Source organism: Oncorhynchus kisutch, linkage group LG14, assembly GCF_002021735.2.
Source record: "Oncorhynchus kisutch isolate 150728-3 linkage group LG14, Okis_V2, whole genome shotgun sequence".
In the NCBI taxonomy this organism is placed as follows: Eukaryota; Metazoa; Chordata; class Actinopteri; order Salmoniformes; family Salmonidae; genus Oncorhynchus; species Oncorhynchus kisutch.
In genome coordinates, this window is record NC_034187.2 from 63,437,652 (window position 1) to 63,465,009 (window position 27,358).

General features: G+C 44.4%; 1 protein-coding gene across 1 annotated transcript in view; it reads right to left on the minus strand.

Moving 5' to 3' along the window:
- LOC109904418 (transcription factor HIVEP3) overlaps nt 1-27,104 on the minus strand; it is a 42,264-nt gene extending 15,160 nt beyond the window's left edge. Inside the window, exons 1-2 of the mRNA XM_031788730.1 lie at nt 26,689-27,104; nt 29-4,795 (exon numbers count right to left, since the gene is read on the minus strand). Coding sequence (XP_031644590.1) covers nt 29-4,318 — 4,290 coding nt within the window. The 5' untranslated portion in view covers nt 4,319-4,795; nt 26,689-27,104. The remainder of the gene's footprint in view (nt 1-28; nt 4,796-26,688) is intronic.
- Nucleotides 27,105-27,358: the final 254 nt, after the last annotated feature.

Consider the following 27,358-nt stretch of genomic DNA (forward strand, 5'->3'; position numbering starts at 1 on the left):
GAGGAGGCCTCCAGTAAAGTCTACTTACCTCAGAAGGGCATGACGTCTTCATGTCGGGAGGCTCTGGTGGGGTCTCTGCCGGGGTGGATGACATGGGAGACATGGTATAGATGGTGTAGCTGACCCTCTGCTTGCAGTCCAACAGGGACAGGGCTGTCTTGGTGGAGAGGCCTGGAGGGTTGGAGTCATACTCGCTGGTAGACCAGGAGGAGTACACTGAGGGCTGGTCAGTCGAGGTGGAGGGGTTTGGCTTTACGTAGTTCAGATAACACCAGCTGTGAGAGGTGGTGGACTGGAGGGTCGGATATGAAGGTCCTTCTGGACTTATGGGAGTACACACCCTCGGTAAACATGTTGGAATCTCAACCTTTTCTTCTTTTGTTGATGTTTCTGCGATTATGTTTCCTACACAACTCTCCTCTTCTTCCTCCTTCACTCGTTTCTGCTGCTGTTTAGACTCAGGGCTAAAATCGACACTGTTTGAAGGGGATAACATGCGCTTGTAGCTTCCTGAGCCTGAAGATCTACAGCCCTCCTCAGACCACAACTGGCTGCCTGGGGGCAGAGGCAAAGCCAAGTGGTTGCCTGGAGGCAGAGTCAACTGGCTGACTGGTAGCAGAGTCTCAGACAACCTCTTAATGCTTACAGGAGTCATGACCAGGTGGCTGTTGTGTTCAGACGTTGGGGTATTTCTATTGCCACTGTTTAATGCAGAACAAACAGGTTCCTGGGACCTAGATTTTGTGGTTTGGGACAGAGTGGTGTATATGGCACTGGCTAGGGTGTTGGTGTCTGCCTGTAGCCGGACTACTGCTACTGCTGGTGATATGGAGGGCCGGAGTAACTCTGGGCTGAGTGTGATGTTAGGGTGAGGGTGGAGGATCTGCGGAGGATGTGTTACAAACTCTGAATGTCCATCATGACTGTGAGTTGGGACTGGAATCTCCAGCTTCAGGCCTGTGGATATTGGAAGGTAGTGGGCCCTAGCAATCCCTAATGGGCACTGGGTGGGGAGGGGGTGAGGAGGGTAGACAGGGCGGGGTTGGGCAGGGTGGATGTAGGTGTGGACAGGGCGGAGGGAGATAATTACAGGCTTCCCTGAACAGAGAGGTGATGGGGCTACCCTCTGGAGGGGATCAGGAGATTCTACAGACTTCTGAGAGGGTAGAACTTCAAAGCAATGTCCAGTTAACTGAATACTTTGATCCAGTTTCCATTGTGAGGGAGGCTCTCCGCAAAGAGTTTGCACAGGGTTACAGGATGTAACGCCTGACAGAGGGGAACCAGCTGCCGAACTAAGGTGTTGAGGACCTGGGCTTTGTCTAGATAAGGTGCTTGGACTGACAGGGTCAGGACTGGGGCTGCAGTGAGAAGGGTTGTTCACCTTTAGTGCTGTGTGTTTGGCAATAATGCAGGAACTGGGGTTCTGCTTCAGTTCTGCAGGTTTGGCAGGCTGCTCCTCCTCCTCTGGGTCCCTGACCGGAGTGTGTCTCATGAGGAGACATTTGCGTCTGTCTCTCCAGCCGGCAGCAGAGCGCTCAGGGGACAAACTGCTGTAGTCAAAGGACTTGCTCCGCATCTCCGACATCGCCATCAGGACAGACTGCTGCTGTGGGTCGTGAGGTGCTTGCTCTGAGGCCGACCGCCGCATCTCCCTTTTGTGATGATGCAGCCCTGGGACGGTCAACATGTTAGGCGCCCTGGACCTCCTCAATGGTATCCCAGCCAGGGTCTCCATGTCTCCGGGTCTGGTGGACTCCTCAAAGGATGCAGAGCGGCTAGATGCGTGGGATGCGCAACTGTCCTGGCTGGGGCTGCGAGGCAGGGAGATGGAGTCAAAGCTGGACATGGACTCCCCTGAAGACTGGGCGGCCTCGGCAAGGCGAATTCGTTTCTTCTTCGGGGGCAGCTTCTCGATGGGGACCCCAGACAGGGTGAGGCTCCTCTGTGGCCACTGGAACTCCTCTGTCCTCTTGGTCTGTTTAGGCATTATGGAGGCCATTTCTGACTGTGTCTGAACAGACTCAATAACATTGGTGTTGGAATCCTCAGTGATGAATATCTCAGGGACCTGAACATTGCGTTGGCGCACCAGTTTGCGAGGTGTTGGTTTGGACGTGTGTTCCTGCAGTTGTTTTTGAGACGCATCCTCATGAGATGGGAATTGAATATGTGCCTCCTCTTTACCTTGACTCTCTGTAAACAAAGTGTCCTGTTTCTCAAATGAACTAGTATGTTGAATCACTGAGAAACCTTTCGATGTCCCTCCCCAATCCTGCTCTAATCGTGACCATGAGTTTCTATTGCATGCTACGCTTCTTTCGTCTCTGCCTTGCACCAACGTGGACAAGGTGGGTATGGAGACAGGAGAGGATGGATCATCAGATTCAAAACTCTCCTCTTTCCTTCTCTTGCGCATTGCCAAAACCCCTGGTCTGTTGATCGGACAGTGTATCAACTGTGAACGGTCCAGCTGGCATATTGTTGTACCAAGACTCTCTTGGGGAAGTCGTGCTATACACAGACTTCTCTTGTGTGCCTTATAACCTTCCCAGTTCTTACATCCAACGCCACAGGTCTCACACTCGTACGGCTCTGGTTGACATTGTTTATGGTCAGGAGGCACGATGGACATATTGTGATTGTAGAGCGTGTTGGAGCTACTGTGTAAACTAGGTTCCTCTTTATTGAATTCAGCACCTAGTTCGATAGCAGGCTGGCGTCGTAGCATCCCAATGTGGCGAGACTGTGTTTCAGACCGTTCATCAAAAGATTGGCTAAGGCGGAAGTTTCGTGGACAGGCGCCAGAGGAGGCATCAGTAGAACTAGCAGCAGAGGGCATAGAGAGGCTTCTCAGAAGAGGAGCCATGGAAGTGGATGTCTGGCCTGCCGTTGAATCCACGTGTAGTGACTGGTGATGATGAAACTTCTCACACGGAACACCCATAGTGATGGAACCACTGCTCTTAAAGCCTGGGTCTCCAGGGCTGTTGGTGCTGTGGTGGACTACAGGCGACTCTTTCAGAGATAAAGAAACCTTAGACTCTGTGCTACTTCTCCTAGACAGAGAGAACCTCCTGGGCTTGACGCTGTCGATCTTACTTGTGTCCACAACAGCCTCATTGATGGTAATGAGGTTGGTAATGTGGTCAATGACCTGCTTCTTGGGCACTGTGAATGGGATGCTCTTCTCCTGCTGTCCCTGGCTTCCAGAAGGCTGCTGGTCCTGATGCCGGGACATCCTCTGGAGGTGGCCCAGACGGCCATATTTCCCCAGGATGATCTCTGCATAGCTTTTGGCACTTTTGGTTACGTTGGGTGGGCTGTCCTGTGACTGCTCAGTGCTCTCAGAACGAGAGAAATAGCCAGACTCTGTGCTGCCTCTACTCCCCATACCCATCGAGGAACTGATCGAGTCAGACGAGCCTAGAGGGCCACGTTTCCCTCGGCTCAAACGCATAGCCAGCCTCTTCTTGACGGCGTAGGAGTTGTCCATCCCGCTGGACTGCTCTGTAGACCTCTCAGTGTCTTCATGGGTCTTCTCATTGGCTACACTGCCTTGTCTCTCCATGTTGGAAGAAGCAGCAGACAACGGCTGTCTAGTTTCGTCTTCTGACTCTGGAACCGGTTCTTCTAAAGCACTGGGCTCTCCAGAGGCGAGGCCGGCCTTCACCCTGTGGGTATGGGACTTCCGGTGCTTGTAGAGGTTGCTCTTGGTCTTGAAAGAAAATCCGCAGGGAGCACAAGGGTAGGGCCTCTCTCCGGTGTGGGAGCGGATGTGTTTCTGCAGGACGCTGGGCTTGGCACAGGCACGGCCACAGTAAGAGCACACATATTTCCCAGGTTTTCCAGGCTTACGCTCCCGTTTCTGCTTTAGGGTGCCCTCCTGGTTCTCCTCTGTGTCAGGAGCCTCTGTAGACTGGGTGGAGGTGGATGATGAGGAGGGAGTCGCCCTGGTCCCGCCAGACGAGGTCCGAGCCACTCTGGTTGGTGTTGCCTCTGCCTTTGCATGCTTACCATCCTCTGCCGGAGGGGTGTCGGAATCAACGCTTTGCCTCTGATGTCTGAGACGCTTGCGCTCCCGCTTATTAGGCAGTTTGTGGTGTTGTCCATGGTGTTGCTGTTGTTGTTGTTGTTGTTGAGGGCCTCCTTGTTTGGAGCGAGTCTGTTGTGTCTGCGGTTCATGGTTTTGGGAGGAGGGAGATTTGGGAGGCTGAGGGTCTGGGAGAGGCAGAGCAGACTCTCCTGGCTGAGGCTGGTCGTGAACTCCGGACTGCTCCCCAGTCGGCAAGCAGCTATGGCTGTGCAACGCCTCCATAAAACGGAACAACAACCTCAGGTAGACACCTGGGACCCCTCCGCCTGAGCCTGAGACAGGCCACACAGGTCAAGCCTATTCATTTAACAGACTCTGGGATTGATGTATGATGAGTATTTTGTTCCTTAGTTATATCTGTCTTATACTGGCTTTCAGGCTGTCTGTACTCATACTTAGTACTTACTCAGGTCAAGCCATTCATTTAACGGATGCTAGGCAACAACTGTGATTTGTCATGCGGTGATAGGGAACTTTTCCATCCTGAGCCAACGAAGCCACCCATCCTGGAGCTCTGTTGGCTCCCAGAGTCAACAACTCTGTCCTCTGAGCTTCCGAGGCAGTCCTGTCAGATAGTCCTGTTTTCAGGTTTTCAGATACTAGGTTTAACCCGTTCTTGTGTCAGGCCTTCAGGTTTTCAGATCCAGTTTTCAGGACTTTTGGTTGGATGTCTGTGTCCTCTGGTTCACTCCAGAAGATCTAAAAGAAGAAAAAGAAAATATCAGATTACTGACAGACCCACCTGAGGGGTAGTCTCTATCTTTCCTTCCTTCTGTCTTTCACACACACATAGTGCGAACACATGGATGCACACACACACACACAAAATGAAATTACACCATGGAGACAGATGGCAGTCTCTCTCTGCCCACTATGATCTAAAAACATGACTGTTGAAGGGAGGGAACCAAACAGCTAAAAAGCAAGGTTGTCATCACTGTTATTTCTTCAAGATGGGATGAACAAGTTGGAAACAAAACTTGGGAGTTTGGTCATATTAAAGGGGCACATTTCTCATTTCTCATGCACTTTGTTAACAACAAAAAACATTGGCATGATATAAAAATTCAAAAACATACACCTAAAATGTAGGTGTTAGTTACCAACAGTGATTTGGAATCTGGTTACATCAACTAACATCTCATTTACCTGACTATTATGAAGAAAAACACTCACAAGTCAAAGCATCCATTTTCAGATTCTGCAACTAATAACCCCTTGAATAGTTCCCAATCAGCCGTGTGCATTGCACATTGCTCAATCATAAGCTACTATGTGTTTCTCAGGGATCACACTCCTAAGACAAGGGAGACTGATGTTTCCTCTTGATTGCCCAACTCATGAACCCAGAAGAGCCAATAGTTTCATTCATCCAGACTCCCCAAAAGTCTCCCAAATCCCTGCTGCTTACGCTAGCTAAAAAGAATTAGGCCAAATGCAAATGTTGTAGTCTGCAGCGAGACAATGCCGTAAGATAACACCAACACCTCTCCCATTGGGGAGTGGATTACGTCATTCAGCTGGGAAGAAAATATACTCCGGCATCTAGTCAAATAACCATCTACAAATAACACATTTGGGTTCTTATTTATCCTTATTCCGCCTTTGCACTGTCAAACAAGCAGACTTCTCTAATGACAGCAATTCACTGAAAGCCCATTAAGTAATATACATTTCACCAAATAATTTTTTATACATTAAATGGCTCCAACACTATAACTGTCTAAACCCAGGCAGCCAAATACAAACAATCTTTGCCATCTTAGCTTCTCTGTTTCTCATGAGGATAATATACAAGGTGACACTGTGCAGAATCCAATATGGGAGGAAATAAACGGACTACTTTCTCTGCCCCAACACACTGCACTGTAGCAACAACCCAGTCATCCCATACACTAGGTGTGTTCTAATATCCACACAACTGTACCACCTAGAATGCATGCCCAATACATTGCTTCATACTAGGAAGTATGCTAGGATGGTATTTGAACAGAGCCACTGACCAGTTGGTTGCAGCCTGCACCAAAGTTCCTCTGGAAGAGGGCAAAACCACAGGAGGAGCTAGCTGCTGGTCAATGTAAAACAACTGATATCATGTTGAGCACAGTGATAAACTGAGTAAATAACTACACAGTTTTTCGGTCAGATATTTTACTTCTGTTTCCAAATGCCCTTAAGAGAGGACAGTACATCTGTATGGACATTCAGTGTGTTAGGTGTTCCTCTGACGTGCAAATCAGTGTCCAACCTCTACAGTGCATTTCAAGAGTGGATGATGGAATGTAGGTCAGACAGATACTGTACTGCAGGTGGACTAAGAGACTACAAAACAGTCACGAGGAGACAAAACCATTATAGAAGCCAACACTGTATATTTACTGTAGAAGAGTAGAGCTTTCTACAGTAAGATATTCATTTACACTTTGAGACAGAGGTGACATTCTTTTGTTAAATCTGAAACAAGTGTTAACAGTGCAAATTGTCAAACAAGTGGAGTGTGTTCATTGTGTGTATACATTTTGCGTGCCGTAAAACTGTGTGTTCGTCAGGTGTTGGCATCTCACAGTTATTGCCTGGGCTCAGAGAAGCAGGTCATTGTCCATACGATGCTTGTTGTAGGCAGCAGCAAACATCCTGATCTACCTGATATTCAATCTACACTGAACAAAACTATAAACGCAACATGTAAAGTGGTGGTCCCATGTTTCATGACCTGAAATAAAACATCCCAGAAAGGTTCTATACGGACAAAATCGTATTTCTCTCAAATGCTGTGCATAAATTTGTTTACATCTCTGTTAGCGTGCATTTCACCTTTGCCAAGATAATCCATCCACCTGACAGGTGTGGCATATCAAGACAGCATTCTCATAACACAGGTGCACCTTGTGCTGGGGACAATAAAAGGCCACTCTAAAATGTGTAGTTCTGTCACACAACACAATGCCACAGATGTCTCAGTTTTGAGGGAGCATGCAATTGGCATGCTGACTGCAGGAATGTCCACCAGAGCTGTTGCCAGAGAATATAATGTTAATTTCTCTACCATAAGCCACCTCCAACATATTTTTTCAGAATTTGGTGGCGGTGGGGTTCCGGTATGAGTAGGCATAAGCAACGGACAACAAACACAATTGCATTTTATCGATGGCAATTTGAATGCACAGAGATACCGTGACCAGATCCTGAGGCCCATTGTCGTGCCATTCATCCACAGCCATCTCCTCATGTTTCAGCATGATAATGCACTGCCCCATGCCCAAAGATCTGTACACAATTGCTGGAAGCTGAAAATGTTCCAGTTCTTCCATGGCCTGCATACTCACAAGACATGTCACTTATTGAGCATGTTTGGGATGCTCTGGATCAAAGTGTTCGACAATGTGTTTCAGCTCCCGCCAATATCCAGCAACTTCACACAGACAATGAAGAGGAGTAGGACAACATGCCACAGGCCACAATCAGTAGCCTGATCAACTATGCGAAGGAGATGTGTCGCGCAGCATGAGGCAAATGGTAGTCACACCAGATACTGGCTGGGTTTCTGATCAACACCCCTACCTTTTTTTAAAGGAATCTTAACAGATGCATATCTGTATTCCCAGTCATGTGAAATCCATTGATTAGGGCCAAATTAATTTATCTATTTCCTTATATGAACTGTAACTCAGTAAAATCTTTGAAATTGTTGCATGTTAAGTTTATATTTTTGTTCAGTATAATATCTCACACAATCCTTAAACTCGATAACACACATCCATATCAGCACAAGAGAGAACCAGATTTTCTGATATCTCATTCAAACACCAGAAATGGCATCTCATTCTCAAGGATAGTAAACTTGGTTAGTACCACTACCTAGTCTCCTACATATTCAAATCATATTTCAACCATGACCAAACTGAATATGTTTTAGTTTAAAACACATTTTTAAAAACACAGTAAATGTCCCTCCTCTCGTACCTATATGCACCCAGTGGTGGTTGCTATGGTGACGCCCCTAAACCACGCAGAGCGACAGCAGATGGAGGGAAGGAGAGCTAAATATATCTCCCAGCATCGTCGTTGAGAAAGGGAGAGAGAGAGATGGAAAGAGAGAGAAAGACAGATGGAAAGGGAAAGAGAGAGAGGGAAAGGGTTGGAGAGATAGACGGAGAGAGGGCGAGAGAGGGAGCTGGAAAGAGAAAGAGGGAGAGAGAGAGAGAGAGAAATCCAATTGAGATGCTTCCCTCCCACAAAGCGTATCTTTTTGGACAAATAAATGTACAAATCCAAAAATCAATACGTGGCTTTAAATTGCCGCTCTACAGACATGTATCCCACCAGAAGAGAAACTGAGAATATGATCCAGTTCTTGAGATGACAACGAAGAATTAAGAAACCATAGTAAATACAAAATGTAATATCTAAATTTGAAAATACATTTTGACATCAAGAATTTACAACATAATTCAACAGCATTAATAACACTGTGCACAGATACTCTGCGAAACGACCTTGCCAAAAAACAACAACATTTTGTTAATTGTGTCACCAAACTCTTTGTAATGGCTTATGTAACAATACTTTTTTTCCAATAACAACATGAAACATCTCTTTGTCTCTCTTTCTCTTTCCCTCCATCACTCTCACATAGGGCTGGGCGGTATACCGTATTGTAATGAAATAGCAGGGAGCAGGTCTCAAACCCTCGACCTTCTAGCCCGAGGTCCGGAGCGCTATCGACTGTTCTGCAAAAGCATGCTCGAGCGGCAGATAAACCCAGGGTCATTACAGTATTTTACTATATACCGGTATTGATGCACGGACCTCTTTGGGGGTTTTATTTGACCTTTTATAATGGTATTTGAATGTTTGGTTTGTTAAATGTGATATGCTGTATGTACCATCCCTTTTTATGCTACTTGAGTCATTCCTCTCTGCTCTCTCTCCATTCCGCTTTCCACACAGACCTAGCCCCGCCCTGTCACTCAAGGATTTGGTTTGTTGTGGCGTGACCAGGAGACACTTGTGTTCAATCTGCATGGTCAATGCAGCACATGAAACAATGTGGATGACAAAGATGTTGTATAATATAAATATTGCTAAAGTTTTAGCTAAATCGTGTTAGCCACTAATGCTAATCGTTAGATTAACAATGCAGTTAAGAAAAGTTAGGAGTTAAGAAAGTAGTTACTAAAAATAACTCTATGATTTCTATGATTCCAACAGTTCACCCAAGTGTTTTAATCTAAATCACAAGTCAAATCACAATTGCAACATTTGGTTAAAAATAATGCCTTGTTTTGCTGCCCATAACATGCAGCCCTACGTGGCAGTGTGGACATTATCTCAAATGAGTGCAGGAAATTATTTTAAGTTGAAGTTGAATTGAACAGTATAAAACAATCAGAATGGAGAAAGACCCATTGAAATCATTTAGAATATGTGTTGCCACGCTAGGGTCACGGACTACTCATAAAGCAAATGTACAACTTTTATTATGCAAAAACATAAAATACCGTCAAATAATTTCATACCGTCAAAAATGTGAAAAATACTGTGATATGATATTTTGGCCACATCGTCCGGCCCTACTCTCACAGAGAATGTATTATTTCAAGATGAAATGTCTCTTTTTTCAATCTGCCAGTTCTCTCTTTTTTTCTCTTTCTCGCTCTCTCCCCCTCTTTCTTTCTTGTTCTCCCTCTCTCTTTCTCTCTCCCTCTTACATTATCTCAGGAACAGTATTAGCAGGACATTCAGTCAGAAACTGACCACAGCTTCATCAGCAGTCTGTCAGAAAGACAGAAGCAGAGCCCTGGGGCCATCACACACACACGTGCAATGCTGACATTCCTAGGGCTGTGAGTGTGTGTGTGTGTGTGTGTGTGTGTGTGTGTGTGTGTGTGTGTGTGTGTGTGTGTGTGTGTGTGTGTGTGTGTGTGTGTGTGTGTGTGTGTGTGTGTGTGTGTGTGTGTGTGTGTGTGTGTGGGCGCACACTGGTGTGTGTTTGAGGCCCAGGGGTCTCTGACAGAGTGCTGGAGTATGGACGGACAAACAACACACATGGAAACCATTCACAGAATCACCACACACACACACACCAATAACCAGGCAATAATCTAGTAAATTAACAATGTGGAACAAAACACAGTTATCAACAGTAAAAGGTTAGAGGATATCAATGTCCATTACCTGGAGGCAGGTGGTTTTCCCTCCACATCTGACAGAAAGAGGGTAAGTAAGAGATGCGGCGAGAGAGAGAGAGCGAGAGAGAGCGAGAGAGAGAGCAAGCGTGAGAGAGGGAGACAGAGGAACAGAGCAAAAGAGTATGAATGAATGGTAATTGAAACACCACTCTACTCTACGTGCACTGAGAGACACCACTCTACTCTACGTGCAGAGAGACACCACTCTACAGTACGTGCACTGAGAGACACCACTCTACTGTACGTGCACTGAGACACCACTCTACTCTACGTGCACCGAGACACCACTCTACTCCACGTGCACTGAGAGACACCACTCTACTCTACGTGCACTGAGAGACACCACTCTACTCCACGTGCACTGAGAGACATCACTCTACTGTACGTGCACTGAGAGACACCACTCTACGTGCACTGAGACACCACTCTACGTGCACTGAGACACCACTCTACTGTACGTGCATTGAGAGACACCACTCTACTCTGTGCACTGAGAGACACCACTCTACTCTGTGATCTGAGAGACACCACTCTACTCTGTGCACTGAGAGACACCACTCTACTCTGTGCACTGAGAGACACCATTCTACTGTACGTGCACTGAGACACCACTCTACTCTACATGCACCGAGACACCACTCAACTCCACGTGCACTGAGAGACACCACTCTACTCTACGTGCACTGAGACACCACTCTACTCTATGCACTGAGAGACACCAATCTACTGTACGTTCAATGAGACACCACTCTACTCCACGTGCACTGAGAGACACCACTCTACTCTACGTGCACTGAGACACCACTCTACTCTATGCACTGAGAGACACCACTCTACTCTACGTGCACTGAGACACCACTCTACTCTACGTGCACTGAGACACCACTCTACTCTATGCACTGAGAGACACCACTCTACTCTACGTGCACTGAGACACCACTCTACTCTATGCACTGAGAGACACCAATCTACTGTACGTTCACTGAGACACCACTCTACTCTGTGCACTGAGAGACACCACTCTACTGTACGTGCACTGAGACACCACTCTACTCTGTGCACTGAGCTGACAAATAGTTTGTTTATTACGCTTGTCTTTCGGTCTGTGTATGAATGGGCAGGAGGGATCTCTCTCTCCAATTTAAGGGTCTTGATTGGCATGGGAAACATATGTTTAACATTGCAAAGCAAGTGAAAATTAAATGAATAATAAAAATGAACAGTAAACATTACACTCACAAAGGTTCCAAAGGAATATAGATATTTCTAATGTCATATTATGTCTATATACAGTGTTGTAACGATGTGCAAATAATTCAAGTACAAAAGGGAAAATAAATAAACATAAATATGGGTTGTAATTACAATGGTGTTTGTTCTTCACTAGTTGCCCTTTTCTTGAGGCAACAGGTCACAAATCATGCTGCAGTAATTGCACACTGTAGCATTTCACCCAATAGATATGGCAGTTGATCAAAATTGGATTTATTTTTTAATTCTTTGTTGGGTCTGTGTAATCTGAGGTAAGTACAGTTTGCCGCCAGAATAGCGTTTGGACACACTATGTTCTACATTGTAGAATAATAGTGAAGACATCAAAACTATGAATTAACACATATGGAATCATGTAACCAAAAAAAGTGTTAAACAAATCAAAATATATTTATATTTTAGATTGTTCAAAGTTCACACTCTTGGCATTCTCTCAACCAGCTTAACCTGGAATGCTGCTCCAACAGTCTTGAAGAAGTTCCCACATATATGCTGAGCACTTGTTGGCAGCTGTTCCTTCACTCTGGGGTCCAACTCATCCCAAACCATCTCAATTGGGGTGAGGTCGGGTGACTGTGGAGGCCAGGTCATCTGATGCAGCACTCCATCACTCTCCATCTTGGTCAAATAGCCCTTACACAGCCTGGAGGTGTGTTGGGTCATTGTCCTGTTTAAAAACAAATGACAGTCCCACTAAGCGCAAACCAGATGGGATGGCGTATCCCTGCAGAATGCTGTTGTAGCCATGCTGGTTAAGTATGCCTTGAATTCTAAATAGATCATAGATAGTGTCTCCAGCAAAGCACCCCCACACCATCACACATCCTCCTCCATGCTTCACGGTGGGAACCACACATGCAGATATCATATGTTCACCTACTCTGTGTCTTACAAAGACACGGCAGTTGGAACCAAAAATTTGGACTCATCAGATCAAATGAAAGATTTCCACCAGGCAAAGGGTGGCTACTTTGAAGAATCTAAAATATATTTTGATTTGTTTAACACTTCTTTAGTTACTACATGATTCCATATGTGTTATTTCATAGTTATGATGTCTTCACTATTATTCTACAATGTAGAAAATAGCAAAAATAAAGAATATAAAATAAATCCTGGAATGAGTAGGTGTTTCCAAACTTTTGACTGGTACTGTATGTGTCTCTACATTTGGCAAATATGGTCATACATTTAGAAGTGCAGCTCAGTTTCCACCTAATTTTGTGGGCAGTGTGCACATAGACTGTCTTCTCTTGAGAGCCAGGTCTGTCTACGGCAGCCTTTCTCAATAGGAAGGTTATGCTCACTGAGTATGTACATAGTCAAAGCTTTCCTTAATTGTGGGTCAGTCACAGTGGTCAGGTATTCAAATAGCATTCTAGTTTGCTCCGTTTTTTTGTTAATTCTTTCCAATATGTCAAGTAATTATATTTTTGTTTTCTCATGATTTGGTTGGGTCTAATTGTGTTGCTGTCCTGGGGCTCTATGGGGTCTTGCTTAGGGGACTCTTCTCCAGGTTAATCTCTCTGTAGGTGATTTTTTTGTTTTCCTTTGTTATGGACGGTTTGGGAATCACTTCCTTTTAGGTGGTTGTTGAATTTAACGTCTCTTTTCTGGTTTTTGATCATTAATGGGTATCGGCCTAATTCTGCTCTGCATTATTTGGTGTTACGTTGTACACGGAGTGTATTTTTTCAGAATTCTGCTAGCAGAGTCTCAATTTGGTGTTTGTCGCATTTTGTGAATTCTTGGTTGGTGAGCGGACCCAACTCTCTCTCTCTCGCTCATTGTAAAAGTGAAGTGGGATCTCCTTATTTGGAGGGTGACGTCAGGCCATGTTAATCTTGGCAGGGATCTCAGGCTGCCCAGCTGGCAGAGAAGGAGAACCGAGAGTTTCCCCATTCAGTTCTCACTTTCAATAGGCGGGGGAGCAGTTACCTATTGGTTTAGTGGAAAAGCTGAAAACACAGGGACCCAGGTGTAAATAACAGGCTCACAGGATTCCTAGGTTTACAGAGTGGTTGTGGAGAATGTCCACACACACACACCGTTCCCCTCTGCATACTCCAGACAGATCCTGCTGAACACAGTCCAGGCAATTCAGTGATTCTGACATCACTACTCCTCTCTTTATACCACGGGAGGGAGGGAGAGAGGGAGGTTCTTTTTCCTTTTTTCTAGTTTCACTTTTCAAAAGGCTAAAAGCTTGCTGACATGTGGAGTGTTGAAGGAATGCCATCAAGGCAGTGGGTAGCTAAAGAACGGCCACTCACACACACACACACACACACACACACACACACACACACACACACACACACACACACACACACACACACACACACACACACACAAACTGGCTGGCTTTCAAAGGAAAGGCAGAGGCAGTAGGAGAGTGGAGAGAGAAACAGGAGGCAGCCCTAACCAAGGTCTTCATCCCTCTGCAGCAGTAGCAGGCAGTACAGAGAGAGTCCTTGTCAGCATCACAGCAATAACGCCAGTGACAAAGCTGCCAGTGTGCGTGTGTTGTGTTCCCTCGCCCTCCACAGGCAGCTGGGCCTTGAATGGGACGGCTATTTGCCACAACGCGATGCCAGCCTCAATCTGCCCACCAACTTGTTACTTTAGTTGCCATATTGATTGGGGACACACACACACACACTGAATAACATCACAGAGATACACCCAGCTTGTCTGAGTCTCCCTAGTCCCCACCCTGTCTCTCCTTAACCTCACTGACTTAGACACTCACTGCATTCATTGTACTGTACTGTTCCCGCCTCAGAGCAAGACAGTAAATTTACTAGCAGTTAGCTAACTGGGAGAGAAGATGATGAAGGGGTGAAATAATAAAACACACATACACTCACAAGGAGAATCAATCCTGTGCAATCACACGTTGTGGCCAGTGGAGGCTGCTGAGAGGAGGACAGCTCATAATAATGGATCGAATGGAGTCAATGGAATGGTATCAAACACATCAAACACGTGGTTTCTATGTGGTTGATACCACTCCATAGCAACCATTATTATGAGCCATCCTCCTCTCAGCAGCCTCCACTGGTTGTGTCAATTTTTACTTTGAGAGTGTTTGAGTTTATATTCAGCTATCCTTATGTCAAAGCAGTGTTAATATAAGCTCGTACATAAAATACAAGGCTTAATGTCCTGTCTCTCCCGGTTGCTGCTGTCTATACCCATGCTCGAATTTCCGCTCTCCATCTTCCCATTGTCCATCATATCAATCAATTAACTATAGGCCTAATGGTCATCCACTCAATAGGCAGCAGCAGCAGCCGTAGCAGGAGTCAACCAGGATAAAAGACAGATAACCTTCTGCCTGGCAGAACACACCCCAAGTAGCAGCTCAAAGGCTCATACTGTCTCTGTCCCCAATATCCACACTAGCCACTACGTAGAATGGATCAATGTACTGGGCATGTGTATTAAGTGGTATGTTGGTATGGACATGGCATGAAGCAAGTGTATGACCGTCTAATATCAGCTAGCCAGGTGGTATGTATTCCGACATGTACAGACACCCACACCCAAACCCAAGCACACACAAGCACAGACCCAGACACACACAAACACACACACAGAGACCCAGGTACACACAAACACAGACCCAGACACACACACACAGAGACCCTCCCTCACAGCCACATGAAATGGCGACATGACCGTCATGTGGTCGCCCATCTTAAAGACCCTGTTCAGTGGAAGGCCCATATGAAGTTCTGAATAGTACCTGACCAGACAGGATCTTGTATGTTCCCCTATGATCTAACCAATCTGACACGCCACCATGTTGACATGTATACTACTGTAGGGCTATGTGTGGTGGGTGACCCATTTCTGTGGAACCCTGTTATTAACTGTTCCAATAACAGGTTAATTACATGTATGTGGTGCATGTATTTACTCAGTCTGTACAAAGGACACTTCAGAGATTCATTTGGAAATAGAAACCCGATGGGTATACATTGCTCACCTCATTTAGTCTAATTGATTCTGATTTGGATGTTCTCTCTCTCTCTCTCTCTCTCTCTTCTGCGGCTATTTCTTCTACAGAACAGAAGAAATCAGAACCCTTATGCAGACCCAGAACCACACCATGTGGTTCTAGTCATCTAGAACGTTCCTTTCACATGATGAAATAATGCACCATTATGAACCACTTAGTAGAGCTACTATGACGACGTTCCACAAGTCTAACAATAACAATCAAAGTTTATCACGTTCAATCTCAGCCAGCGGTTTCTGGGCAAAATATACACGGAACAAAAATATAAATGGAACGTTTAAAGTGTTGGTCCCATGATTCATAAGCTGAAATGAAAAGATTTTCCATACAGACAAAAGGCTTATTTATGAAAAATGTTATGCACAAATATGTTTACATCCCTGTTAGTGGTCATTTCTCCTTTGCCAAGATAATCTATCCACAGGACAGGTGTGGCATATCAAGAAGCTGATGTAACAGCATGATAATTACACAGGTGCACCTTGTGCTGGGGGCAACAAACGACCACTCTAAAATGTGCAGTTTTGTCACACAACACAATGCCACAGATCTTTCAAGTTTTGAGGGAGCGTGCAATTGGCATGCGATGGCAGGAATGTCCACCAGAGTTGTTGCCAGATAATTAAATGTTCATTTTAAATGCTCATTAAAAGTTCATTTCATTTCAAGCCACCTCCAAAGTTGTTTTAGAGAATTTGGCAGTACATCCAACCGGCCTCACAAACGCAGACCACGTGTAACGCCAGCCCAGGACCTCCACATCTGGCTTCTTCACCTGTGGGATCATCTGAAACCAGCCACCCGGACAGATGATGAAACTGTTGGTTTGTACAACTAAATAATTTCGGCACAAACTGTCAGAAACCGTCTTGGGGAAGCTCATCTGCTTGCTTGTCGTCCTCATCAGTATCTTGACCTGACTGCAGTTTGGCGTCATAACCGACTTCAGTAGGCAAATGCTCACAAAGTTGTGAACAGAGTCCTCCATGGTTGCGGTGGGGTTATGGTATGAGTAGGCAGGCATAAGCTACAGAAAACATACACAATTGAATTTTAATCTTTGGAAATTTTAATGCACAAAGATACCGTGACGAGATCCTGAGGCCCATTGCTGTGCCATTCATCCACCGCCATCACCTCATGTTTCAGCATGATAATGCATGGCCCCATGTCACAAGGATATGTACACACTTTCTGGAAGCAGAAAATTTCCCAGTTCTTCCATGGGCTGCATACTCACCAGACATGTCACCCATTGAGCATGTTTGGGATGCTCTGGATTGACACGACAGCGTGTTCCAATTCCTGCCAAAATCCAGCAACTTCGCACAGCCATTGAAGAGGAGCGGGACAACATCCCACAGGCCACAATTAACAGCCTGATCAACTCTATGCAAAGGAGATGTGTCACGCACTGCATGAGGCAAATGGTGGTCACACCAGATACTGACTGGTTTTCTGATCCACACCCCTACCTTTTTTCAGGTATCTGTGACCAACAGATGCATATCTGTATTTCCAATCATGTGAATTCCATAGATTAGGGCCAAATGGATTTATTTCAATTGACTGATTTCCTTATATGAAATGTCACTTTAAAATTGTTGCATGTTGCGTTTATATTTTTGTTCAGTGTATGAGTCTTACCACAGGGCAATCATTACGCAAATACAGTGAAAATACAATAAACAGAACATATAGGGTTTTTGTGGAATCATAAAAATACACACAAACACACACACACACACACACAAAGAATCTGTTATGGGATAGTATTATAAATACAGTCAGACAGACTGAGAATTGGACAAAAAAAGGACCATGAAGGAAATCAAAGAGGACATGAATGGGAGGCTTTGTGTGGTTAGAGAACATACTGTAGAAAGAGGAACTGCTACATTTAGAAAGTGTCACTGCCCACACTAGTTCTTTCTTTGAACCCACATGCTTCACTTCAGGTTTAACGTAGTGCGTGGGTGTGAGTCTGGGAAGGAGGGGGGGGGGGGGGTTAACACCAACTCATGTCAAGGAAACTGTGACATTATTCATACACACTCAACAGTCACCAGGAAGAAGGTGTTATGAGGATGTCAACATTATATTGTGTCTGTCTGTACTTGCACCTGTTAGTACTGTCATTGACGAAAAGAAGAGGTAGTGACAAAGATGAGGTCATGTGATCCAGAATATAACACGCACACGCACACAAGCACCAACACCAACCACTAGGAACAGAGCCAGGAAGCTGATTGCACAGAGTTGATAACAACCATCATGCAGAAAGGCTTAACAGGCAGTCTACTCTGGATTTCGTCAATGTGAAGCAGCGTTATATGATGTAACTCCACATTACTAAAACACACTCACACAAAACACACTGGGCAGCAGTGAGAGCTATGATGTAACTACCATCAGAGGGATCGATCCAAACACAGTAGAGTGAGTAGATGTGATGCATTTAGCTGGCTGAGGGGTTCAGCAGGATGTCCAGCAGTAAACTGTTGGGAAGACAAAGCCTGCCACACAACACACTAACTCACCAAGTTGGCTCCCTCTCTTTCTCTGTATCAAGTTCACTTTGACACACATCGTTTTGACTCGGCGTGAGTTAGGAGTTCGACCGACCAGGGTTTCGAAACCGGTTCTCCAGGAAGCGCCACAAGACTCTGTTTTTAACCCACTGAACTAAAGCGTAGGCATTACTTCAATGAGAAACACGTCTTCGGGTATCTGGCAAGGTTACTCATCACAAGAGTGTGTGCGGTTCACCGAACCACCTCTGTTGCATGAGCACATTTTGGTTGAACTGAGCTCCAATAACACACTTTCAGATCCAGTGCTTTCTCCTGGTCCCTTTGCTCTCACAGAGCAGTAATGCCAAACCAATCAGCTCCCATATCAAGATGATGTAATGCAGAAAAAAAGAGAGAGGAGAGAGGACGAGAGAGAAATAGAGACAGAGAGGAAGGGGGTGGGGATAGAAGGAGAGGGACTAGCCATATGTTCTCTTATTTCACCAACAGAGAACCAACACACTGGGGCATTCTGCCAACAAGCCCCTGTCCAGGAATCTATAGCAATTACAGGGGGGGTAAGAGGAGGTAAAGGATAGAGAGAAAGAAGGGAAGGGGTAAGAGGAGAGAGAGAGAACGAGAGAGAGAAGGGGGTAGAGAGAAAAGTGGATAAGAGGAGAGATAGAGGGTAAGATAGAGTAGGGCAGTGATACCGTGGACAGGGAAGCACTGAGGAAAATATTTTTGACGTCTATCAATGAAGCCTGCCACAGATGTCGATAAAAGTGGCCCTTATTGGCAGCCACAGCTATGCTTGACACGTTAACATTTTAAGACTTGATAAGACCAATTAATCAATTTTAAAAAACTGTTCTCCACAAAGCTGCAACCAATCCCCACTGTAAGAGGACACAAACAAATAATAGGTTTGCTATAGCTACTGGCATTGGTAGCTTGACTGTAGGCCCTGTTTTAACACACTGGCAGATAGTCCTCTATCCCAACCCAGAGAACACATGACCTTCATCAACTATGAAAACAGTAGAGTGTGTGTGTGTGCTGTTGGTGTCTTGTGAATGAGCCCTACAGCTGATGGCCTTCTGGCCTGACCGGCTGCTCTCTCCACAGGACAAAGGGAGAGCAGAGAGAGCTTGGTCCTGCACCTCACTGCAGGCAAGCTGGACACTGAACGAGAGAGAAAGCAGAGAGAAAAATACCCTCCAGGGTCACACAGAACCAGCCAACCTCTCCACCTAGCTGGGAAGGCAGGCTGGGCAGAGAGAGAGAGGGGATCCCTCCGCCAAAGTTCTCTCCACAGGAGAAAGGGAGCACTGAGAAAGAGAGAGCTTCTCCACGTAACTGAGAAGCCAGGTTGGGTTCATACTGGGTCCATACATTCTCCTCCAGGGTTTTAGAACCATCCAACCTTTGACAAGACAAGCTCAGGTCCAAACACAGCACTCCACGGGAGAGGGAGAGCAGAGAGATCTCCATCCACCCCTCCACCTAACTGAGAAACCATTCTGGGTTCATACTGGGTACATACACTCCCCACCAAGCTCACAGTGTGATAACAGAACCATCCAAGCCCTTCACCTTGGTGAGAAGGCAGGCTGGGCAGAGAAAGTGCCCCTCCACCTCACTGTGAAAGCAGGCTGGGTCCATATGCTCCCCACCAGGGTCACTCAGTACTATCCAACCCTTGACAGGACTGGGCTACAGGCTACGTACAGGTCGGGCTCCAGGCCAAACACAGCACCCAGTCAACATGTGAGCTCATTCCCAAACATAGTGTAAACACATGAACACACACACTAGCCTAGAAATGTTTATGTACACAAATGCGTGGGCGAGCACACACACACACACGTTTGTGTGCCCTTTCATTCATGAGGATGATATAGAAAAAGAAAGAGAGAGGGGTGTAATTTCCACTCGTGACGTCCTGTAAGCCGGTGCCAACAGGAAGGAAGTATGTTCACTTAGAGCTGTTTCAACATTTTTGCTGTCGCCGTGATGACCCAGGGAAGCCCTCCTGATTAATGGCCAAGACAAGTCCCTTCTCAGATCAGGTCCTCCTCAACCTCACTGTGGCTTCTGTCTGCTTCAATAACTGGCTTATTGGATATGTCTGAGTGTCTATAAATTGACACTTGTTTAAGAGAGTGACGTTGATACAGTAACAATACACTCTTTCTTGATCTCTGTCTTTCTCTCTCACACACACAAACATTGGTAGAACTCAGGATTTACTGGTGACTAAGGTCGACAGATGATGATTTTTCAACGCCGATGCCGATGCCGATGCCGATACCGATACCGATACCGATTATTGGAGGACCAAAAAAAGCCGATACAGATTAATCAAACGATTTTTATATATATATTTGTAATAATGACAATTACAACAATACTGAATGAACAATTAAGTATTTTATTTTAACTTAATATAATACATCAATAAAATCAATTTAGTCTCAAATAAATAATGAAACATGCTCAATTTAGTTTAAATAATGCAAAAACAAAGTTTTGGGGAAGAAAGTAAAAGTGCAATATGTGCCATGTAAAAAAGCTAACGTTTAAGTTCCTTGCTCAGAACATGAGAACATATGAAAGCTGGTGGTTCCTTTTAACATGTCTTCAATATTCCCAGGTAAGAAGTTTTAGGTTGTAGTTATTATAGGACTATTTCTCTCTACACCATTTGTATTTCATAGACCTTTGACTTTTGGATGTTCTAATAGGTACTTTAGTATTGCCAGCCTAATCTCGGGAGTTGATAGTCTTGAAGTCATAAACAGCGCAATGCTTGAAGCATTGCGAAGAGCTGCTGGCAAACACACAAAAGTGCTGTTTGAATGAATGCTTACGAGCCTGCTGCTGCCTACCACTGCTCAGTCAGACTGCTCTATCAAATATCAAATCATAGACTTAATTATAATATAATAACACACAGAAATACAAGCCGTAGGTCATTAATATGGTCAAATCCGGAAACTATAATTTCGAAAACAAAATGTTTATTCTTTCAGTGAAAAACGGAACCGTTCCGTATTTTATCTAACGGGTGGCATCCATAAGTCTAAATATTGCTGTTACATTGCTCAACCTTCAATGTTATGTCATAATTATGTAAAATTCTGGCAAATTAGTTTGCAATAAGCCAGGCGACCCAAACTGTATATACCGTGACTCTGCGTGCAATGAACGCAAGAGAAGTGACACAATTTCCCTAGTTAATATTGCCTGCTAACATGAATTTCTTTTAACTAAATATGCAGGTTTAAAATAATATACTTTTGTGTACTGATTTTAAGAAAGGCATTGATGTTTATGGTTAGGTACATTCGTGCAACGATTGTAATTTTATCGCAAATGCGCTTTTGTTAAATCATCCCCTGTTTGGCGAAGTTGGCTGCCTTTGTTAGGAAGAAATGGTCTTCACACAGTTTGCAATGAGCCAGGCAGCCCAAACTGCTGCCTATAGCGTTACCCGGACTCTGTTGCACAGAACGCAAGAGAAGTGACACAATTTCCCTAGATAAAATAAATTAATGTTAGCAGGCAATATTAACTAAATATGTAGGTTTAAAAATATATACTTGTGTACTGATTTTAAGAAAGGCGTTGATGTTTATGGTTAGGTACACATTGGTGCAACGACAATGCTTTTGTCACGAAAGCGCTTGTTAAATCACCCGTTTGGCGAAGTAGGCTGTGATTCAATGATAAATTAACAGGCACCGCATCTATTATATGCAACACAGGACAAGCTAGATAAACTAGTAATATCATCAACCATGTGTAGTTAACAAGTAATTATGTTAAAATTGATAGTTTTTTATGAGAAACGTTTAATGCTAGCTTGCACCTAACCGTGGCTCCTTGCTGCACTCGCATAACAGGTAGTCAGCCTGCCACGCAGTCTCCTCGTGGAGTGCAATGTAATCGGCCATAATCGGTGTCCAAAAATGCAGATTACCGATTGTTATGAAAACTTTAAATCAGCCCTAATTAATCGGCCATTCCGATTAATCGGTCGACCTCTACTAGTGACTATTCATTTTGCTTCGTTTTGCTTTCAATAGTAGTGAAATGTGTGAGTGTGTTAGTGTGTGAGTTGGTTAGGACAGTGGGCAGGAATTTCAAGATACTGTATAATGGAAACAAACAGTTGTTCTAATCAGGTGGCTACTAGAGTAATGAGTGCTGGACACAATGTAGCCTACTGGACCATACAGATCAATGGTGGACTGAACTGACTGATATTTCCTGTAGATTATTATCAGCATTACGCCATATGCATGGCTATAATCAGTCATCTGGTTCACTGGGTCTCTAGAAGGATGTCTGGTCGTGTACTATTATGTCTAGGACCAAGGATTAGGAGTTTCCAGAGAATGTTTCCTCTTATTCACCTGCTCCCAAGGTCAGCGTTATGACTGACACTACACACACCCCCACTAGTGACGGACACCTGAGGGATGAGGAAACTGACAGGGCATCCAGAAGCAAGTGTAGGATGAATATCAATGTTGTCCTCACCAGGCTGAACTAATCTTGGCTGAACAGAGACACCTTTGACACACACACACACACATACACACGTGCAAAACACACACACACATACATACATACATACATACATTCATACATACATACACACATATACACATATACATACACACACTTTCAGGACCGCACTTTGGAGACTCTTCGTTCCTTCTTAAATGTTTACCATACCACCACTGTATGTGTTTTGGCTCAAGCTGGAAAACTCGTGAGACTGTGTTGCTTCTCAAAGTGTGCTCATGTTCAGTATCAAGAACAAACTGCATTCCATTTTGGTCCTAATGGCAAACATGGTAAGTGCCTTTTGGGCTCTGTGCCAATCAGTGTCACAGTCACAGCATTATGCTCTTGCTTTGGCTAAATACTATAGTGGAAAGTGGGAAGTGGAAAGTGAAACTGTGGTTATTCAAGTTTTATATAAAAGGTATTTTACCTGTGCGAATGTTCATATTGTTATTGTTCTGCATTGATCCCTTAGGTTTTTAGGTTATTCTGTACAGGTGTTTTTCCTCAATAGCATCTAACGTAAACTCGTACATCGCCTTAGTTCGTATAATTGCCCTTATTTTAGCGCCCCCCCAAAATAATACTTCCAGATCAACTGTAATGTCAATACGATTGTAAAGCACAATTTCTCCCCTTTCCAACAGAATCCATTACATGACCTAAACGCTGCCCATTGCTGCATAATTCTAGAAGGCAATGAGCTCCGTCTTATCTTTTAAAAAATGGCGGTGGGGAAGCGAAACTAATGCGTGATAGTGAGGAGAGATGTTGTGTGGGAAAATTACTTTTTTTCACTCGATCTGTCCAACCTATCACCTTATCGCCTCTAAAATGTAAATAAAACACTATAAAGAGTTTATATAATGTGTCATTACATACCTATTTGAAGGTTTGTGTCGAATTTGAATCGGGTTTTTAGGCCGGTGCTAAAGTGATCTTAGAAGTAAACTTCGGCTTTGAGAATGATGATCGCATGCAGTGATGACGCAAAAAATGACTAGGTATCCCCCCTTACCCCCGTCACTGTCCATTTCTTGTTTTTAAAGGATGATAGAAGTTCTACACCTGGTGGAGAGAGATTGTAAGACAGAAATAGTTGCTTTATGCGTGCTGTACGTTACGACATGACATGTCAAGATGTAACGGAGGGTCAGTTTTTTCAACTTTTCTCCACTACTATAGAGCCATTACCATGTCGATCAACGCTTGAATAGAAACCTAGTTCACACCCCCGATTTTGATGTCAACACAGTTGCTACAATCCCATTAGTTTTCTTTGAAGCCTCGTTTGAATGTTGCGGTTGCACACATTTGTACGGAATGGGGTGAGTTTACGTTAGTGTGATTGTCCTGATGTCCTTGGTCTCTCCTCTCCCCAGTCACCGGCACAGCTGAGAGAGGGGAATTTCTATTCTACCACACAAATAGAATCTGGGACAAATGTCTACTAGTGTTGTTAGAGGCTAGTTGAATACGAGGTCACAAAATATTAATCAGTCACAGCCTCCCTCAGTAGCAGCTTTGTGATCATCATCATCATCATCACCAATAACTGGGTTGGAGTGGAGATCTATGCAACAGCATACAATCAACACTTACCATTAGAATCTCACATGATCTCTCTCTCTCTCACACACACACACACACACACACACACACACACACACACACACACACACACACACACACACACACACCTATTCCTGCTGTTATATGTCTAAGAGTAAGGAGGAGGGACGCCTTGGAGAAAATAAATCATAATGTTGCCACTGGGCTCTCCATGAAGCCACAGGGGAAATTCCCTCTATGAAGTCACACACACACACAGTCAGAAGAATGCCAAACATCCCACCTTTCCACAGCAAGGGAGTGAGACTGTGTGCCCTCTCTCTCCTCCCTCTGCATGCCAAACTGACACCCAATAACCCTGCACAGCATTAGGTGCCATGGGATGTCAGGACTGATCAGTTTGGGGGCACCAGATTCCTGGCCCTAAATCGTCAACTTTAAATACTGTAGCAGTTAAATACCAGCAACAGCTAAACCAACTAAATAAAATCAAGCTTTATTTATACAGCACATTTTAGACATGGAATGCAACACAATGTACTTTGCATGAAAACATTTACTACACAACATAAGAGGATTAAAAAAACTATAAAAACTGAACAAGTAAAAACTGGTCAAAAAGCTTCAATGCTCTGCTACATGTCGAAAATGCCAAAACAAAAAAAGCTTTGATGAAGAAAACAAGGTTTTGGTGTTGAGTTTGAATCCTTGGGAACCATTTATTTGTCCAAGGCCTATTATTTTGGAAATCATATCTGCATCAATAAAATACACTATGATATGGAACACATATGTATTGTTCTCTCTATAAATTCAAAGCAGCAAAAAACATTTCTGAAGTGTCTAAAATCGACATTTCAACAGTTTGGCCTGAAATGCCCTCTGTCTTTACGACAGTCCATCGTCTTGATTACACGCAAGATGATAGTTAATACTATAGGGGCGCGTGGTATTGGAAATCGAAGCACTCTTGAGCTGTTGATGGACTCCAACTGTCACATGGGTAATACTTCTTATAATGCACTATTAACAGATACATCGCGGCCAATATGTATCCGTATTTCACCAAGAAAGGGGTGCTTGCAACAAACAGAAGGCTATGTGCGTGCTAGAGAATGGAGAAAGCGTCACCGGGGCGCATGGATGGACGCAGCAGTGTCGTCCACAACAGTGCCACTGACTGCGGTGCGGCAGCGTTACGCCATCGTTCATTCCAAGAAACCTACGCGGCTGGAGTCTATTATAGGCGATCTAATTCTTACCATTGTCATTTTCTGACAATTGACTTGGCCAATAGAGTCAAATTTGATGAATAGGGTCCGGATCTGTGCAGACAGACAGGCACAGTGGATAGATATTGACTACTGACATTGCATGCTTCAGTATATCCGCAGTGACATAATATTAAACCCAAACGAGCCGCAATCTGAGCCGAGCAATTGTGATTATGTATACTAATATTTATTGTTAACGATATGATTTCTTGTGCGGCTGACATTCCCGCGGACTGTACGGGATGTTCTCTCTGCCGTCGTCAGTCACATTGAATTCTAGCAGGTTAGAATTCCATGCACAGAATAAGTCAATTCATAGGGCATGCTCTGCAGAATGACCACTACATTTCCGGCTATTCTAAAATGGTTATGAAATAGGCCTACGTTATTTGACCTCCATTTTATGTTGTAAATTCATTTTCCTATTCTCGCTTTCGGAGATTGGAGGAGAAAATGAAGCATGGCATCCCTGTCCTGTGGATGCTGGTGTGGGATTGAGGGCTCTTGCATTCCTGAGAGAGCGACTCACATTAGTGAGATGCACATTGGCAACATCATGACATAATCGAATGACAAATTATTCGAAAAAGCAAATGGCATAATATTTGACCAAGATGTCTTTGTAAGACAAACACAACTAGAGGATATTCTTATTCATACATAATTATTTCCGTTATTTTATTGATGAGTCAATAGCCTAGGCTACTGTAAAATAATGGCTGATAAAAATATAAAAACACATGGTCGTTCCGTTTCCTATCTGCATAATGTTGCCTGGCGACTGTGTGGTTGGCAAGCTGAAACACTGGTTTCGCTCTTCCTTTTCTCTATTACACTATTACCTATTACACTTGAACAATGACAAACCAATCATTGGAATGGACCCAATACTGTACAAAACAGAAGCAGTAGGTATAAACTAGTAGCTACACATGCACACAACACGCAATCCACGAGCGTCACAAGGCATTCTGCTTCATACACAAAAACATAACACATTTCTCATAGTTCGCTGTTTTGTTGGATAGAAGGTGTTATGCACGCGACCTGCAACGCGCGAGAACGCACAATAACCTATCATCATCTCCTGTGAAAAACAGTTACTGTAGCTAGCGAGCTCTTGAAGGTTTCAAACAATGATACAATGTATCCAGCATTACTGTACCTGCAGAGCCGCTGGTGGTGAACTTCACTTCGTTGCAGTGCAGTTGCCGTGTCTCCTCCACAGATCACCTCCTTGCTTATCAGCCAGGGGCATACCGGCATGCAAAATTATGGTAATAAAGCCAGATGCTAAAATGTAAATTTGCTACCTGTCAATATAGCTGCACCGTTTGAGCCATGTAGGCTATTCTGAAACAGAGCAGACTTTCTCAGAATCTAGCCTACCCTGTAAACGGACTGCCCCAGGTTGAGAAGTGTTATGTTTCTTGACGCTGGCGGGATCGGGATGGATGGTCCCCTCTTCTCTCCTCATTGTCCCTTTTCAAACTGATGCTGCGATTTCACACAGCAGCGTGCGCCAATGTCCCACACACACAGCTGGTCCTCGCGAAAAACATGCTGCTTCGATCCACGCAGTTCCAGTGCACCGCACTAGCACTCACGAGACCAGAGACATACTCCGCCCACTTTAACAACTTGCAGTGCTGGCAGTGGCATACTGTAGTCACTACAGTGGAGAAACAGGCCTATCTATGCCTTTTGTTTCTCAGTAAAGGCTCTCTGGTATGGTATTAGCCTTCAATGTAGTTTTAAGTAGGCCTATGATATTATATATTTCATATAATCTCAGTTTGAACAAATCCTGGTGAGGGACTGAGACAATGGATAAT